An 18,764-nucleotide genomic window follows, 5' to 3' on the forward strand; every position below is an offset into this window, starting at 1 on the left:
TCCAATATCTTACAAACTTTACGTTACAACCTTAAAATTGATGTGGGTTGTTATTATTATTTTATAGTTTATTTTTAAACTTGGGTCCACAGAAGGCAGATACAAACTTTTAGAACTGTGGTTCCCAACCATGGGTCTGCCGACCCCAAGGAAGTCAGTGAAAGTTTTCGAATTTGAAGCATGATTTATTAATTACAAAATTTATAAATTAGTTTTGTGTATTAGTGTGATTCTCAAACTACGTCGCAACACATTTGTGTGTCATTTCAAATTTCAACGGACATTTCACAAAGGTTTGGATTCCTGACCAAAAAAAAAAGTACAAATGAGGTACATTTTTCAATCAGGCTGTGTTGGCTATGTTCAAACTAATTGTTTTTAGACAGTGGATAGTAGTAATAATAAGCTTTCTAAAAACAACAATCATATGTCGACAAACTCCAAGCATTCCAAAGCAAAGCAATAAAAATCATTGCGGGCAGTAGATGGTCAGATCACGTGACTCCATATTTCAAACAACTAAATGTTCTTAAAATAAAAGATTTGTTCAAACTCAAAACTGCAAAGTTCAAACTCGAAACCTCAAAATTAATGCACAAATATGAAAACAATTCTCTGCCATCCGCAGTACCAGAAATGCAATTGACAAGGAGAAATTTTAGGCAGTGGCTATTTGACCGGCTCCGGTCTTTGAATCTGAAACACTATTTGACCGGTCATGACGTATTCTTTTTTATTTTTCTCTTTCAAAGCAAAAGATGAGAGAAGAAAAAAGTGCCTATATATATAATATAAGTTCTAAATTCAACAATTTTATTCAACTGAGTCTGTGGCGCGTGCGATTTTTCACGGGCTGGTGTTTCAGATTCAAAGACCGGAGCCGGTCAAATAGCCACTATCCACACATTTTACGTGATTGTTTGTATTATATGACTTTGCTTTGAATGTGTGTATTTATACTTGCAACAAAAATAAACGCCAATCTATCAGTTAAACAAATTCATCTTGCAGTTGAAGATTGCAAGGCTTGTGAAGGAAAAGTTTAGAAGGGAGAGAGAAAAAGTCTTGCAGTCACGTTCGGGCGATGCGGGAAGGAGTATTAAGGTGTGGAACTTTTATGAAGGATTGCGCTTTATGGAACCCTTTTTCAAGACAAGAAAGTATGATTTTTATCTCTTGTGTTGTATGGAAAGCATTTTAAAAGTTGCATAGCATATTTAGTGGTCAAACCACACTTTCACTTGTGCTGCTACTTGAAAAGCCAAAAAGGTTGATTTCTGCCTTTATTTAACTGATTGTTATACATTGCATAGCACTTCCTCAAATTTTGTCTCGGACAAAGAATTATTGCCAAGAACCCTGGCCTCGTATGAAGAAATGGATAATGATGCGGTAATTTTTTGCTTTTTTAATTTGATGAGGCTGAAGCTAACTTGTTTCTGTAGGTAATGCCTTGTTTGTGTCGCTTGTTTTGCCACAAGTAGTTTTATTATAAGATATTGGGTTTGGATTAACTTCAAGCAATAGCGTTGACACTTCACGTTTGTTTTCCATACTTTTAAAAAGAGTATTGAAATGCCCCACATCTGGGTTTATTTTTTCGCTGAAACTTTTCGGTCATTTGCCCAAAATGACTTGAAAAAATTCGGTCATTTTTAGTCATTTTTGGTCATATATAGTCAATTGCCTACATATTTTTTCGGACATTTTGACCGAATTGACTATATTTTTTTCGGTCATTTTGCTAAAAAATTGGTCAATGACCGATAAATGACCGAAAAAAAAAAACCCAGCCCCACATGTTTTCAAATTGTCTCAAGTTAGTTATTCTGCAGTACCCAATCACAACACCTTTCTAATTTCAATGCAATCGTACCACCGCCGATGTATGTGATTTTCATCATTTGCAGACACAGCCTTCAATGTTCATTGCTGATGACCATGTTAGTGCTGAAGGAGTGCAGTTAAACGACAGTGATGTCCTTATCCAATGCCAGGACACAAGCATGTCTGAGCCTGCAAGCTCGACATCAGTGCAGACGACATGCTCTCCACCTAACGAAAGTTGTGTCATTGAAGAATTTTCTTTGGAAGGCAATAGTTTGCAGCCTGAACTGCTTGGCTCTGCTTCATTGCATAACAAATCAGGTTAGATTGTGGTTGATAACGGTTTTGTTATAAATTTGCATTCAAAGACATCAACTATATATTGTATGTTTATTTATGCTGTTTGGTGCAATAGCCTACTGAACAGGCCATGGTCACAAACCTCTGTAAGCTTAAACAAACGTACATTTCACACAAAGGTTTATCAAGACGGTGGACAAAAGTCCTGATTTACCCGAGCTACAGTAAAAGTCTACAATATAGTACATTCGCAACTTGGCGTTTTACTATTGCAGGTCGAAAAGCAGGCTCAAGCAAAAAGAGGAAGCTTCAGAACGCTGCATCTCACACTGACCGTTTAATAGCTGCAATAACAGCAGTCAATGTGGTCAGTGATTTAGCCTAAGCATTTTTAAGTGTTTGTTAGAGATACAAATTGGAAATCGAGAGTGATGGAACTATACCACAATTTTACGGCAACTGATTTGTTATATGGCCCCACCATGAAATATCTCTGGCGGACGACCCATGCATTTGCTATGCGTGACCACTGACCATGTGACCACTGACCCTGCCTTGCCCTTTCTACACAATGAAGAATTACATTTCTTCTGCATCATGGGTTTAAATCCCTTTGTACTCTTCCATAATTCTCACTCCTCGGTCTTGCCACATCATTTACAACTTTGATACTGTTTATCACTTTTTCCAATGTTTTGCAATTCTGAAACTCCGACCATCTTTCTACTGCATACTTCAAGAAGCCAATGTCTCCCATGCTTATGAAACAATAAAGCAATTATTTTCAGGAATTGCAAGTATTGCCGTTGTCACAACTACCCAAAAAATCATGGGGTTCATTTGGCTCCACAAAAGCCTAGGATTCCTTCGGTCTGTCTGCAGACACAAAATTGCATGAATTTGTTGGTTCAAGATCTGCTTTATGGTTTCATAGGCATGGAAGACATTGGTTTCTTGAAGTATGCAGTAGAAAGATGGTCGGAGTTTCAGAATTGCAAAAGATTGGAAAAAGTGATAAACAGTATCAAAGTTGTAAATGATGTGGCAGACCGAGGAGTGAGAATTGTCAACAGTAAATGTCCATGTCAACGGTCAAATGTCCAAGGTGACCATGTCAACAGTAAACCTCCTTTGTTACTTGTCTCAATTTCTCTTTGTTTATGTTTTATCGTTTCTGGCGTTTATTTCTTTCATTGCATACAGGGTGAACAGAAAGTCCTAGGACTTTTTACGATTTGCATGTTGATTGTCCCTTATATGCCTTTTAATATGCTAAATGCATTGCTAAACTCTCAAAAGTTTATGTCTGAATTAATATGTTTCATCGTATGTTTTTTATCGACTTGTTTGGTTGTCATGTCGCAGTCAGTGCCGCATGTCTGTTCATTGCACTGCAGCAAAGGGTTGCAAACACGCGACATTCATATTAGAAAGCATTTATTGCAATGAAATACACATGCACAACGATTAACGCGTTCTGTTGACATAGTCAGTTTGCCAAGGAAGTTCACCAACGTCGCTTACAAAGTACTTTGAGAATTCTTCGCGAACTTCAGTTGCACGATTAGCGTTTCTTCTCCCTATGCGAGCCAGCGGAAGCAGTTGCTGTGGTGATGCTGCTTGTTGCCTCCAGTCACCTGGGTGGGTACGACCAGATAAGTCTTCGCGGTCCACACTAGCTTCGGAAACATATTGCGTTTCCGTCTCCTTGCGCAAAAAGTTGTGCAAAACCACGCATGCTTTGATGACACTGTCGACGTTGTTCGGTTGAAGGAGTAGAGGTCGCCGGAAAACACGGAAGCGTGCTGCCAGTATCCCGAAGGCGTTTTCCACCATGTTCCGTGCTCGAGAGAGACGATAATTGAAAATCCTTCTTTGCTGTGACAAGTTGGACCCTGGGTACGGTCGCATCAGGTTTTCCAACAGTGGAAATGCTTCGTCTCCCACAAAAACGTACGGAATAGACGGGCCATTACTGAATGGGAGCGATTCTGCATCTGGGAGGGGCAACTTCTTTTCTTTCAGCAGTGTCCCAAAAGTGGAATTGGCAAAAACGCTGGCGTCGCACTGACGGCCATATGCCCCAACATCCACAGCTATGAAGTTATAGCTGGCATCAACGACTGCAAGCAGAACAATACTGTGTGTTTTCTTATAATTAAAGTGCAACGATCCAGAATTTGCAGGAGCCTGAATAACTACGTGCTTTCCATCAATGCATTCCAACTGAGGTGTCTGAATGCTTCAATAAGCAGTAAATTGCGGGTTTGCATCCTTCGCTTTTTGCAGCATTTTGTACACAACTTCTTGGAAGCCATGACTGAAAGACTGCAACAACTTCAAATGCCAGCTCACACCAACTAGTTAAACAACAGTCAGTTGCTTTGTCTACTCTGCTGTACTTTAGCGCGAACTGCTATGTTTTGGCGCGAACTTTCTAAAACGTGACGTCATTGAGGATTAGAAACTCACGTGACCGCGATTCAAGCGAGCAAAATCTTCGTCGAGATCGCCAGTGTAGACGAAACGAGCTTAATCACTAGCTTAAGCAAGAATTTCTAAGCAAGAACATTTTCTCGTGTAGACGCACCTTAAGGCATCGCTTTCATTGCTAATGCTAACACTTGCAGCGGCGCTTTGCTTTTGGCAGGCGATGTTGCCGCACTTTTAAGAAATTTTCCGCTAAAAGCAAAAACTACTCAACGGAAAAAGGAAGTTTGGAATGGCAATATCATTAAAGGTTTTCTCGCACCAAAACATTCATGACTTGAAAACCACAGTGAAGTGATTGATTGCGATGATCAGTTTGTGATTTTTTTAACACCGATCTAAGAAAATCACAAAAATGTTAAAAAAATAGGTGAGAATTTATTCATGGTCTATTGTTTAAAATAAAATGGTGCAAGCAGAGTGGCTCAGGTGCAAGTGTGACAAATATGAAAAAGGACTCCGGCGAAAAATTGAAGTTCGCAGAAAGCAGCCAAAAACAATGTCAATCATGAAGTGATCTGATTCCCGTGTTTTTGATGTAACATATCAGGTGGCAGTTAGATTTGCTTTCCTCAAGATATGAACACTTTGTTTGTAGGCTCATTGTTCTACACCTCAAACAAATTATGTCAAGGACTGAACAAAAACCCGAGTGTTCCGGCGGATCGATTGCTCGAAATTGAATATGTCTAATTTTATTAAATTGAAGTTCAACAGTGATATTATTATCATGTATAAAACATTTAAAGTTGGTTATTATTTTCAGCTTAAATCTGAAACTCACTCTTTTCTGTGTTCAAATGTCCTGTACAAGTTCACTTGTTTGCACGCAGGCCCGTAACTAGCTTGGAGCACGAGGGGGGGGGCAAAAAGTATTCCAGAGGGAGCCCAACTTTTACCTTCCGTATCATGTACGAAAACGACGTTTGTACACAATGTGGGTATTACGCAAAAGCATTAGGCTAATCGTATTACAGCGTTTATATTAGCATAGATTATCGTAGAAACAGCAGCGTGAACTGGCATTATAAAGTCAATAATTACATGCTTTAGCTTAAACAGTTATAATGACGACAGGAGAAGCAAAGTCATTTTTAAAACATCCGACCATCAACTAGTGATAAAATGGTTAAAAAATTGGCATAGAAACCGCAGTGAAATTTATGATTTTGTAGTTGATTCTTTTGTTAGTTAATCCATTGCTTTTCATGGACTTCGAGTTTGTTTTGGTTTATTCTAATGCGTTGCATAAATCACATAAAATATACCGACTGTACTATAGCCTACAAATAGAAAATAGGCGTTTAACTATGATCAAAGAGGGGTGCAGCCGCTGCACCTATCACTGATCGTTTTGTAAACAATTGTAGGCTACAGTGTGTACATCGCACCTCATTTTCTCTAGTGCAGAATCAACAATCATCTCTTCAAGATCAATCCTTTAATGATAATAGTGAGAATGTATTTCACATCATCTATCTTCGCCATAGATAGGTTAGGTCCTATCCTATCTTAACAGAAGGCGTGTATGGACTTCACTGAATCTATTAACAAAAATGTCCAGGTCTATTTTCTCGATCATTTCCTTTTCAAACACCAACAGAACCAAGTTCGACTGTCTCATCTGGAACATAGACCTGCGTGTAAGCTTGTTTCCGGGACTTAGTAAAGTCCCGAGCTTGTGTATTCGAGATAAGATCGAGAAGCCACTCTCACAAACGTATTACTGGACCCGAATGATTCCACAGTATAGCGGCAAGCTCACATGCATTCGGGAATGCCAGTCATTGATTGTACAGTTCTTTCAGTAGCCTATACTATATTGGAATCCTGGTGTTCTGCAACTTCCACATGGTCATGTAGGAACTGTTTTGAGACTTGCAATTCCGCCTCTGATGGAATATCTATCTTCAGTTGCATATATAGTGAAATGAGCAATTCACGATCCAAGAAATTTGTATTTTCTTCTAGAAAGGACACGAACAGATGTGTAAAACCATGAATTGTATGCAAATCTGAGCTTCATCGCCAAACCTATTTTGTCTATCACAGCATAAGTAACTTTCTCAGATCCCTTTCCTCCTCCATTCCTGCAGCAACTAGTAACTCTTCCATCACCAAGAAACCAGTAAGGCGTGTATTTAGATTGCGCTTACGTCGTAGCAGTGCTTCACCAGTTTCATGATCATGTTCTTCTTAGTTATCTAATCATGCAATTTGTTGCATTCCTGTACAAGTGCATCATATCCATCGTCACTACGGTATAGCCTCCATAGTAACTGAATCATGTTGGTTGAAGTGTCTATCAACTTTAACGATTCATTTATGTCTGTTTCGCGCATCTGGTGGCAGGTGTCGGTTGGCTTCAAAATTTCGAGTATTTTTTTCATCAACAGAGCGCAGAACTCGTTTTTAAAAATTTCTTTGACAATTTGTGATAACTTGGAATCTTTTTTCATGGTGTAATTAAACAAGTTTATGAGCAGGCCTCGCTTTTCAAGCACAATTTTATCATAAGTACCTCGAAAATTCAGTTTATTTACTTCCAGAAACTGCACTATTTCTCTATCTACTGCACTGTAGGCCTACTCTGGATCTAACAAGCAATAAATCTCGAGTCTGTCTGTTTAACACAACATTCGACCACACCTTTATTCCTATTAAACACACAATGTTTACAATGAAACAACCCATTGGGTATAGAACTGAAAAGTCAGCGAAAAGAGGTAATTAATATCATTCTTCCCAGGGGGGCGAACATTTTTGCAGGGGGGCTTCGCCCCCTCTGCGCCCTCCTAGTTACGGGCCTGTTTGCACGACGCGGACTAGGCCTATACTGTATAGTCGTTTGTTTAATTAATTGCCCCATCTCTTAATTTCCACTTCTTAATATTTTTTTAGTTTTAAAAAAAAGTAGAAAATATGAGCACTAATGTGGGCTGAATTTGGGCAGCCCAGTTGTAAAATCAGCCAAACATGGGTGGAAAGTGGGTCGCCCAACATTAAAAAAATGTTTTAACAAAAATATTTATTGACTGTATAAAAACAACTTTGTCAATGCTGTTTTGATACTGCAAATAATTATTGCAATGATTAATGTGAGATCTCATGTGGATTCAGCTTGGGCAGCCCATTTGCACAACAACATTTTACAAAATGTAGTCTGAGTTGAGTTTCCCACAGTAGTTCAAAATATTAGTAATTTATATTATAATGGCAACATAGATATTCTTACACATTTTTTTCTTTCACCTTCCCTTCAACTACGAAGAAAAGCTACTCATTAGGCTACCTGATTACCTCTGAACTCGAAGTTTTTCGCCGTGCGGTTCAGTGGTGCATCGTATCCGTCTGGGATCCACATATCAAAGATATCAGTTCGACACCGCTCGGAAGCGTTTTATTTCCAAGCATTTTCAAACTAAGCTGTAAGCTGCCCAATTGTATAGATTTTCGTATTTGTTTCTTGTAGCGACAATACGTAGGCTAGATGTAGAAGTGATCGACATAGCCTACTGGAGTAATGAAGTTTTCAAGCGTACGACAATGCGTGGATAAAGCCATATGGCAACCGATCGTGATGAGTAGGCCTATTCAGCCTTGTGCTAACCCTAACTGCCAGGAAGAACGTTTCTGTCCACATAGCAGGTTGGTATTATTGATATCAAAAGCACAGCACACACCAAACTTCATATTTATTCTTTTTTTTTTCAACAAATCTTGAGGTATTTGTGAATTCAACGTTTGAATAACAGGTTGCTTGGAATTATCGCCAACAAATTTCTTTTCTTTTTTCACATTTCTGTTGAACAAATTCGCTTGGTAAGAGCATCATCTTCATACACGTGGCCATGTACCGACAAGACAGTGGCGCTGCAAACAAAATATCATATCAACGATAGATGTTGACCCTGAGCATATACATTTCAAGGCACCTGCCAAAATTTATTTGTGTGTTCGCCCTGATGTAGAAGAGGAATAGAAAAGGAAAAGGCATTTCGTCTAAGCTTAGTCTACCTGAAATCTGTACATCCGTATGTTGGAGCCTTAAAAGGAATCTTCGTCTTTATCAACTTCTTCTGCTTTCCTTTCCGTATAATTATGCTACCTTCACACTTTTTCTCATGTTTTCTTCGATTCTGAAAAAAGCAAACAAGATTACAAAAAAAGCTAGACGGCGCTAGAGGCAATTTCTTCTTTTACTTCCAAATACATGAGAACATGCAAGAGTGGTTTGTGTTCTGGAAAGAAAAGTTGTCACAATTCTTATCACTGCAATTTGGAGTGAGCTACTCGTCACAAAACAACATCCAGGATTCTTATATCACTTTCCATTCTCAATAACATCGAGGAACAGGCACAAAGGTTAAGAGACTAGAGCAGGGGTTCTTAACCAGGGGTGCACGCACCACTAAGGGGTGCGAGACCAGTTCCTAGGCGGTGCGGAGATGCTGAATTATCAAGGTTTGTTATAATATGACGTAAGAAGCAAAGTTTTTTTACCAGGTTTCAACAAAAATTTCAAACTGTAGGCGACTATCACTTTTCAGCCAATCTTAGGAGGGGGTGCGAGAACTGGTTGGTAATTTCAAGGTGGTGCCGACAAGGCAAAAGGTTAAGAACCAGTAGACTAGAGCATTTATTTCATCACTTGTTCTTGGGCTGTTTGTCAGCTACTTTATTTCGTCTTTCAAAGGTCATAGCAAACTAGCATTTGTTATACAAAAAGCTGATGCTTTGATTCGATGTTTTCAAATCTCGTTTCGTTACTGGTTTGAAAAAATGGGTTCCAGCCCTGACGACCGACATCATTTATTTTTCCTTGAAGATGTCTCGTAATTTGATCTTTCAACGATTTGAAGTTCTAAACTTTTCACCAATCTATGATAGACTATAATTCGATATTTACCCAACTTTTATTCCTACCTTGAGTCCAACCAAGAAAGGAAGCCCACACGATGGCCGGTCGGTGGATAATCTCAAGATGTAAGACACAAATCTAGATGTTTTTCTCTTTGCCACCAGTTCCACTGCAACAGAACGCGAGACTTCATGTCAGTGACGTATTAAAGAAGATGTTGTTCGCACGATAAGATCATTTGAAGGAGTGGAGGGAGAATTTCGACTAACTATTGCTACCTTTGATTGTGATAATCTTTAGTCATGAACTGGGAAAGCTTTTTGAATGCTTAATCCTGACAGTGATTTTACATTTTGTTAGAAAGAACATCGAAAAACATTTGGTTTGATAAAAGTGGGCCGCTTTTGTATCTAAATTCCCCCACCGGCTTGGTTTGCTAATCTGCCCCTTTATGCATATTAAACAGTTGTGGTTTTTTCACCACTATGTCAGTGACTCAGGTTTTCCCACATTCTCCCTTTGTTTTGCTTTTGAATGATTGTTAATATATCGTTTGTTTTTTATGCATTCAACAATAAAAAATAAAGAAATTGAATATTTCAAAGATGATAGGCCTACGGACTTGTGCTTCTGATCAGCTTCGAACTGAGGTCCATTAGAACACCATTACAATGCTTTCACTGCTGAGCCACTCATGTAGGCTGAATTTTCTTTCAACGCTCAGAAGTCTAGGTCGATATTTCGCTAGGTTACGCCTTACAGGTTTCTATTTTCTGTTCCACGTAAAGTGAAATTTGTTACCTCGTTCATCAGGGGCCTACTTGACATTGGTAAACAAAAAAACAAAAACAATCTGTTTTAGGTTCTTCTGAACATATGTATATGGTAGTACATCGGAACGAAGATAGCAGTTTAAAAATCATGTCATTTGCAAGCCCTCTTGTGGCTAAAAAGTCCAATGCCTGACTGGCAGGCGCGATCACAACGATAACATGTAATGCTACCGATGATGATGGAGAATTCCGACGGTATTGTCTATTGCCACGCTTAGGAAAAACTGTCAAAATGTTCCATCATTTTTCAATTTCAGATTGTTCTGAGCAACACCTTAATCAATCAATCATTCAAGAAACTATTGACGTAAGTTAACAACTTTTCAACCAGTTACCAGTGATTTTTCTATTGCTTTTGTGTTTAGCTCTGTGGGTTATCTGCTGAGAAACCCTCAGCTCATAATACGGTGTCCAAGGTTCTACAGGCTGCCAGTTCGGTTCCCTTGGCCCATTGATCACATACGACTGAGTGCATTCTAAAAAAAAAAGATTGGAAATGATTCGACCAAAACATTTATAAATAATACATTTATTATAATGGGGGAATTTGTAGCTCAATAGGCTATAGTTAATTTCTAAACAATAGTGTCATGCAATGTTGTAACTGCAGGCTGCTCTTTAACAACGTATTACACATAAAGGAACAATTGCTATAAGGTTTGGTTGGTTTTGAATCTTTATCCTCGGACTAACAAAGCCTTGATAGGTTATTCCTGGTAGTTTCGCATACTTGTAGAGGCTTTTGACACAGGGCCAGTAACCGAGATTGACAGAGTGAAGTTTCCGATTGTTGAAGTGTTGTTGCCGGAAAATTATTCCATCCACTAGATGCCGCTTAATGGAAAATGATTTTCTCAAGCGCACACTCCAAGAGTCGAACTAGGGCCATGGCCCATTTGAAGCTTCTTCGTTCACGAAGTCACGCGCTAACCAACTGAGCTATGGGGGCGGACTAGAGGATAAAACTAAGGGGCGGAAATAAAATCTAAGCAAAGGAAAATTGATATTCTCAGGCTTTCCACATTGATTGATGTCTCTTTTTTCAAGCATCATGTTAATTACAGGACTTCTACTGTAAGTAAATGACTGTGCGTTTAGGAGTGAAGTAGTGTGAGTTTGTCAAGCAATACTGATTTAAAGTATCTCGTATAGTTGCTGCAAAGAAAACAGTATTTCCGTATTACTGTGCAGTATAATTTTTTAACGCAAAATATCTTTGTTTAAGTGAAGAATTTTGTTTTGCTTTGTTAAAACAAATATCAAATAGTTTAAATCAATTGAGAAGGAGCGGTTTTTTCGGTGTCAGCAAAAGCAGTGGTTGAGAATGAGCCCAGCCTCATGGGTGAAACAAGTGTCTATCGCCGTCAATTTTTGCTACACTCAACTGCCGAGAAACATTGGTTTAAATCCTTTAAAATCCAAGCGGAGAATGATAACTCTCTGGTACTTAAACAGTTATGCACATACACTACACTTTGGTCATACTACAGTAAAATAAGCTTAGAAAATTGTTTACTTGAAATGCATTGTACGCAGTAATAAAAATCATCGTCAGTTGGTTTATTTTTGTAATTTTTGTAATCGAATTGTGGGTGTAAAAAAATACAAAAATTGTTTGTCGGCATTGCATCAGTTTTCACGATGATTGCAGGATAAGGTATATAGAAAGCTAAAACGTCTAGGTTACAAGAGCTTACAAAAATAAAACTAGGAAATATTTATAGATTCACTCATTTAGTGTTGTTAGATGGTGCTATATTTTACATTATGTTCTTACCATTAATTGCATCTATTGTTACATGGCAATGTACCGAAAGAGATATCTCTTTCAGCCACTTTCTCGGCTTCACTCTGTTGTTGTAAGATTTCCAAACTGTGCGTATATTATATGGAAGCAGAGCAGTGCTCACAGTCCCGAGCCAGCCTCTTCCAGAGGCAATCTAGGAGATAAAGAAAATTATAATGGAAATTCTGAGTTGCTATGCTGTTTGCTATTCCCAGAAGACCAGAACCTAAATTACATTTCCTTTTGGATTTGAAATCGAATGCAGACATAGAAACAACCTAAACTCAAGCAAGATGTTTGCATATAACTTTGGCCTAATAGTTTATGTGTTGATAGTTCCTGGTTGGTAGTTTGCAAAGCGACACTACACGTACACAAGAAATATAATTCATGTAGCATTACATTGTAGTAACAAAACTTTTTAAGGATTGGCAAGTATAATGTTCTGCCTTTACTCACTAGTACACCTTGCTTGCTTACAGTTTCTTTTTAATAATTGTAAAATCCGTTTACATGTGCGAAGTAACATAAATACACAACGGTTCATGCAATATCAATATGAGAATATAAATGAAAGGGACTCATGAATACTACAATCCTCCCCAAGTTGTAGATTTGGATTAAGGGGTATGCTTTTTATATAACGAGTACGATAAATTATAGTTGTCACAAATTTTCAGTCTGATGATAACAAAACGTTGCTTACTCGAATTACAGTTTTACACAGAACAAGAATTAATCAAACATACTTGTCATCAATCTATACAAAGGTCATTTTTGACTGGTTTGAAGAATGAAGAGTTTCTTGTGACCACATGAGATCCTTTTTCTGCAGTGATCATCGAACCATTTATGTTGGTCACTTTGTAAGGACGCAATCCATATGGGAGTGATAGTTTACTTTCTCTTTTAACTTTCAACAAAACCAAGTCACCAATTGAAATATCACAATTTTTAGCATGTGTACGTTTGTCTGCATATTTTTTCATTTTACATTTTGCACGAGTGTCTTTCTCTCTCAACGATTGGTCATTTACAGTAGTGAGAGCTTGAGGAATAGTAATATTAGCTTTCCTCCCAAACAAGAGTTCTGCGGGACTCGTTCTGGTCGTGCAGTGTGGCGTAGCTCGATAATTTCTCAAAAAGTTATTCAAGTCAGATTGCCATGAATTGTGTTGAACATTTGAAATGCGAACAGATTTGTTAAGTGTTTTCATGAAGCGTTCAGCTTCGCTGTTGCTTTTCGGCCACAACGGAGTTATCTTTCGATGTTTGAAACCTAAATGTTGGGCAAATTGCTTAAAATCGTAACTATTGAATGGCGGGCCATTATCTGATTTAAGCACAAGTGGAATTCCAAACATTGAGAAAATTTTGTCAACTACCGGTATCACAGATGAAGCTTTGGTAGAATTGACAATTTCTACAACAGGAAATCGCGAGTACTCATCGACAATTACTAGCAAGTATTTACCAGTGTTATACGGTCCAGAAAAGTCAATACACAGTTCAGTCCATGGTGCGTTAGGCAATGGTGACATTTTTAATGGTTCAACAGTGTTTTTAACGGTTGCAGCTTGGCAATAAATGCAATTTTTAACAGCGTTTTCAACAGTTTTATCAATGCCAGGAAACCAAACTTTTTCTCGAATCAAAGCTTTTGTTTTCATGATGCCTTGATGTTCTTGGTGTGCAAGAGTTACGGCTTGTTTTTCTAACACTCGCGGCATAACGATTTTGTTCTGTTTAAGAACCAAATCAGAGTTTGTTAATGTCAGCTCGTTCCTGATAGGAATGTATGGCTTGATGTCTTGATCTGGATTCTTCATGGCAGATTTCCATGCGTTGCTTTTGATGATGTTGATGATTTTCTGCATTGTGTCGTCACCTTTGACAGCATTTGTGACATCATCAATTGTCATTGCTAGTGGAATTGCTGATTGAGAAATAAAGTTCACATATTGTTCAGTGGCATCACACAGTGAAGTGCAATGTGTGCTTCCCACGGGATGTCGAGACATGTAGTCAGCAGGGTTGTCTTTTCCCGGTTTATACGTCACAACGAAGTTGTAGGGTTGCAATCTTAAATTCCAACGCTCAATTCTTGCTGGAGGCTTGGATGATGCATTTCTGAATATGAGTTCTAATGGCTTATGATCTGTAATCAAATTGAAGGGTTTTTGCATGCCATATAGATACAGATGAAAATGTTCACAGCCCCAAACAATTGCTAGTGCTTCTCTCTCAGTTTGAGAATATCTTTGTTCGACAGGGGTGAGAACTTTACTTGCGTATGCAACAGTCCGTGCCGGTTCGTTAACATTGCTTCGTTGAGTGAGAATGGCTCCGAGTCCTACGGGACTGGCATCTACAATAAGCTCTGTTTCTTTGTTCAGGTCAAAGTATGTTAAGACTTCATTCCCTGTCAGGCTGTCTTTGAGAGCTTGTATTGCGTCATCATGCACAGCAGTCCATTTCCACTCTGTGTTCTGATGTGTTAACTCTCGCAACGGTTGAGTGATTGTTGAAAAGTTTCTGATTGTTCTTGCACAATAGTTTGCTAATCCCAGTAGACTTCGCACTTCACCGACTGATTTTGGCGTTGCAGCATTCTTTATAGCATTTATTTTGGTGTCTTGTGCAGAAATGCCTTTGTCAGAAAATGTGTATCCATAAAATTCCAATTTTGTTTTGTTAAATTCACATTTTCTTTTGTTCAGAGTGAGATTCTTTTCTCGCAATCGTTGCAATAAAGCATCAAGATTCTTGTTGTGGTCTGCTTCAGTCTTTCCATAGACAATGATGTCATCGCTAATGTTGAGTGTACCGGGTAAGCCATCGAGTGCTTGCTGAATGGTTTTTTGAAAAAGTTCGGCTGCTGAACTCACACCAAAGTTTAAACGTTTGTAGCGATATAACCCATTATGAGTTGAGAATGTTGTTATGTATCTGCTGTCATCATCCAACTCAATTTGGTGATATCCTTTGTTCAGATCTAGCTTTGAAAACATTTTGGCTCCATTTAGTGCATGAATAAGGTCATCCACAGTTGGGCAGATGTGTCTTTCACGATGTATAGCCTTGTTTGGCATTCTCATGTCCACACAGATTCTTACTTCTTCTGGGTTGTTTGGTTTTGGTGGTGTGACAATGGGAGATACCCAAGGTGTTGGACCATTGACTTTTTCAATTATATCATGGTCTTCCAAGTATTTCAGTTCTGTGTTGACTTTTTTCCGAATGTGAAATGGTATTCGCCTGTGTGGTATAGCATGGCCACCTGGAGATGCGGCCTGATTTGTCACATTTTGCAGATTTTGATTACAGCTACTGCTAGTGCTTGACTGACATTTTTTGAGATGTTTTTACTTTTTGCGGTTTCCTAATGACATAAAACTTTTTTGTTGCCTTGGGGAAGCAATAGCAAATGAGAAAAAGTAAGTTGAAAAACGCAAAACCAGACTGTTATTGAAAATTAACAGTCTGACTAAAATCTTCGAAATCAAATTTTCTTTGTTTTTCAACATGTGAGGATGTTAAAACCTGTGAGTGACATAGACGCATGCCACCCCTTGCCATCTAAAAAACTCAACAAACCAATAATTATTAAATTTGTTGGAAGGATGACAAGGGACGAAATTTTTTATTCAAAAAGCAAATTAAAAACTGATTCTGATGGTCCTAAACTATCGATCACAGAGTCCTTGACCAAACGACGTCTGTCATTACTTCGTCAAGCGAGAGATGCTTTTGGTTTCAAGGACGTCTGGACATCCAAAGGAACAGTGTGGTGCTTCTGGAATAACAAAAGGCAAGTGATAGACGATTTTTCAGATATTGCAAAAATTTTTAACCATGAGGCATCTTAATCTATTTTGTTAGGCTATAACATTATGCAGTTTTCAATTATCATTTTGAAGCTAAACAAATCATATGATATTTACCAATGACAATAAAACCAAACTCAGGAACCTTTTTACTTTATGCATTCTCTTAAACCTTAGCTTAGCTATCGTTTAAGCTTAGCTTTAAACCAACCCTATCTTATACCTTTTGTTTTTCAATTCCTTGTTTATACATGATAATAAAACCAAAATGTAACTACTGTATAAAAACAATCAGAAAAAATCAAAAATATATTAAGTGTTTAACTTGTCCCATTGAAGTTCATGTCAAATGTTGTAAAAAAAGTGCAAATTATCATGACATACAAAATTGGACATGTACCTTGTGCAGTGACTGGAATCCCCCTTTTGTCCATCTATCCAACACCGAATTAATTACACTGGTTGAAAGCCACAGTGTATCAACAAATCTTACCTTCAAGCCTGATCATTTGAATGATATGTTTGCTAGCACATCTTACACAAATAACAATGACATAGATGACCTTTTTATGCCTAACATATCTGAAACATATGTAGACTTAACAACTGTCAACAAACTAAAAATGGACTGCTCACTGGGGCCAGTATTCTCTTCATTATGCATCAATGCTCGATCTATTGTTAATGTAAAAAATTTCACCAAACTTGAGGCCCTGCTGATGTCTATAAACATCAGTCCTGATTTAATTTCTGTAGTCGAAACATGGATTCAGCCTAATTCAAAAGGTCCTTACTTAAACCTACCGGGCTATACATTCATATCAAATGCTCGAAAAAACAGTCGCGGTGGAGGAGTAGGAATATACTTAAAAAGTGATATTATGTATACCAAGCGTGATGACCTAACCATTATGAAAGAAAAAGTATTTGAGTCTATTTTTATTGATATTTTTGTTGGTGGTAAACAAGTGACCTGTGGTAGCGTTTATCGAGCACCTGTATTGGAAGCTAAGTCAAATTTGGAATTTCTTGATCTGCTTAGTGAGTGCATAAATAACATAGGTGCATCAAAACAATGCTATATAATGGGAGATTTTAATTATAATCTATTGGATTATGAAAACATCATTCAATGTAGGCAATTTTACAGACTTGATGTTTTCAAATTCTTTTTACCCACTAATTAATAAACCTACCAGAATAACTGACACCAGTGCAACAGTCTTAGATCAAATATGGTCCAATGTGCAAACAGGTAATGAAACTCGCTGTGGAATTCTAATTAATGAAATCTCAGACCACTTCCCAGTTATGTATTGTACTAACATTGGAAAACCCTCAGTTACATGTCATCAATATACCAGATCATTTAATCTCTCAAACATACAGAATTTCTCAAATGCTCTGGAAAATATGGACATCACTTGTTGCTTAAATCAAACTGATGCTGATGAAGCTTATGAGTCATTCATAGGAGAATATACCAGTCAATTTAATAAGCATTTTCCTTTGCAAAAAACACCTTTAAAAAAGAATAATTCTTGGTTTGATAAAGAACTACTACATCTATTACGAAGAAAAGAGCGTTTGTTTAAAAAGTACATATCAAATAAAACTATTCACTCCAAACAGAACTACACCTCTGCAAGAAACTTATACTTCCATACAGTTCAGCAAAAAAAGAAGGAATTTTATAAATCTAAATTTGAAAAGCAAAAGTTTAATATGAAAGCTACTTGGCAAACAATCAACAATCTATTAGGTAAATCCCAGTCTAAGACTTTAGACATGTCCCATGTTGTGTACTGGGGTTGGTCAGTTGTTGTCATTGACATGGCTCTTCTAACAACATTTGTTGAATGGAGCCATATGAGAAGGAGAATGGGTTACTGCCAATTCTACAACCCCACTTCACTATTGCAGATGTAGTGCAACCAACTCTAGATAGTAGGTGGTTTAAGGATTTTTCGCTTTCCTAAAGCATTTCCTCGTGGGGAAAGTGATTCAGATGTTCTGATTTCTATGTCTGTAAAGGCAGGCAGCTTGTGCTTTCACTATAAGCTAGTCGTGCTATGGCGAGAAGATTTTTCTTGACTATCACTGATTTTTACTGTCATTTGTCCGAAAGAGTATTATTTGTTATGCTTGGCATATATTGTTTTTCGTTGTGATAGTCAGAAATAAAAACAAACTGAACTGATTTACATGGATTATTTTGTGTTCTTTACATTTATCATTCACACAAAAAACTTGTTTTTCAAGAGCCTCAAACAACAGCGAGGAGATGATTTCGCTGCAGCAAAAAAGTCACAAGTGATAGAGGAAGAGAACTGGAAAAAAACAGCAGTTTTCTGCAGCAATTGATGAAGAAATTGACTCTCCTTGCGAACCAGCTGCACCTTGTACATCTGAATGTGACAATGCCCCGGTATCCAGTGATGATCCTGCTCTGCGATCTTTTTCTGTGAACATGTTAGAAAATATTCGCAAAGGCAGTAACTCTTGTGATGTTTCTGTCCTCACTTTTACCCAACCAAAATTAAATTTGGATGCCAACTCACGGTTCTCTTTGATTGGGACCATGCCACGCTTACTGAGTCTATCCTTACTTCACACTTGACCATAGATGAACTAAAGGGTTTGATAAACACAAAGTTTGAATGCCCTCATTTTCCTGCCCATACTCAGGCTGTGCAGCGTATCATTTGGGAAGTCACTAACGACTGTGGAAGTGTTGCTGGCCATCAACGACGGTATAGTTTCATTCGGGCGAGAATTGCTTCGCGTAGGGTCTTGCCGAAAGCAGACACGAAATCTGACTTTCTTTCATTGGCTGCAGT

General features: G+C 38.0%; 1 protein-coding gene across 1 annotated transcript in view; it reads right to left on the reverse strand.

The window, feature by feature from the left end:
* Positions 1 to 8,343: 8,343 nt before the first annotated feature.
* The window catches only part of LOC145771805 (uncharacterized), a 47,056-nt gene continuing 36,635 nt past the window's right edge, over positions 8,344 to 18,764 (reverse strand). The window contains exons 6-10 of the mRNA XM_082583535.1: positions 12,089 to 12,251; positions 10,647 to 10,787; positions 9,544 to 9,647; positions 8,635 to 8,756; positions 8,344 to 8,490 (exon numbers count right to left, since the gene is read on the reverse strand). Of these exons, the coding sequence (XP_082439661.1) occupies positions 8,412 to 8,490; positions 8,635 to 8,756; positions 9,544 to 9,647; positions 10,647 to 10,787; positions 12,089 to 12,251 (609 nt within the window). The 3' untranslated portion in view covers positions 8,344 to 8,411. The remainder of the gene's footprint in view (positions 8,491 to 8,634; positions 8,757 to 9,543; positions 9,648 to 10,646; positions 10,788 to 12,088; positions 12,252 to 18,764) is intronic.

This window comes from Aplidium turbinatum, chromosome 6 (genome assembly GCF_918807975.1).
Source record: "Aplidium turbinatum chromosome 6, kaAplTurb1.1, whole genome shotgun sequence".
Classification (NCBI taxonomy): domain Eukaryota; kingdom Metazoa; phylum Chordata; class Ascidiacea; order Aplousobranchia; family Polyclinidae; genus Aplidium; species Aplidium turbinatum.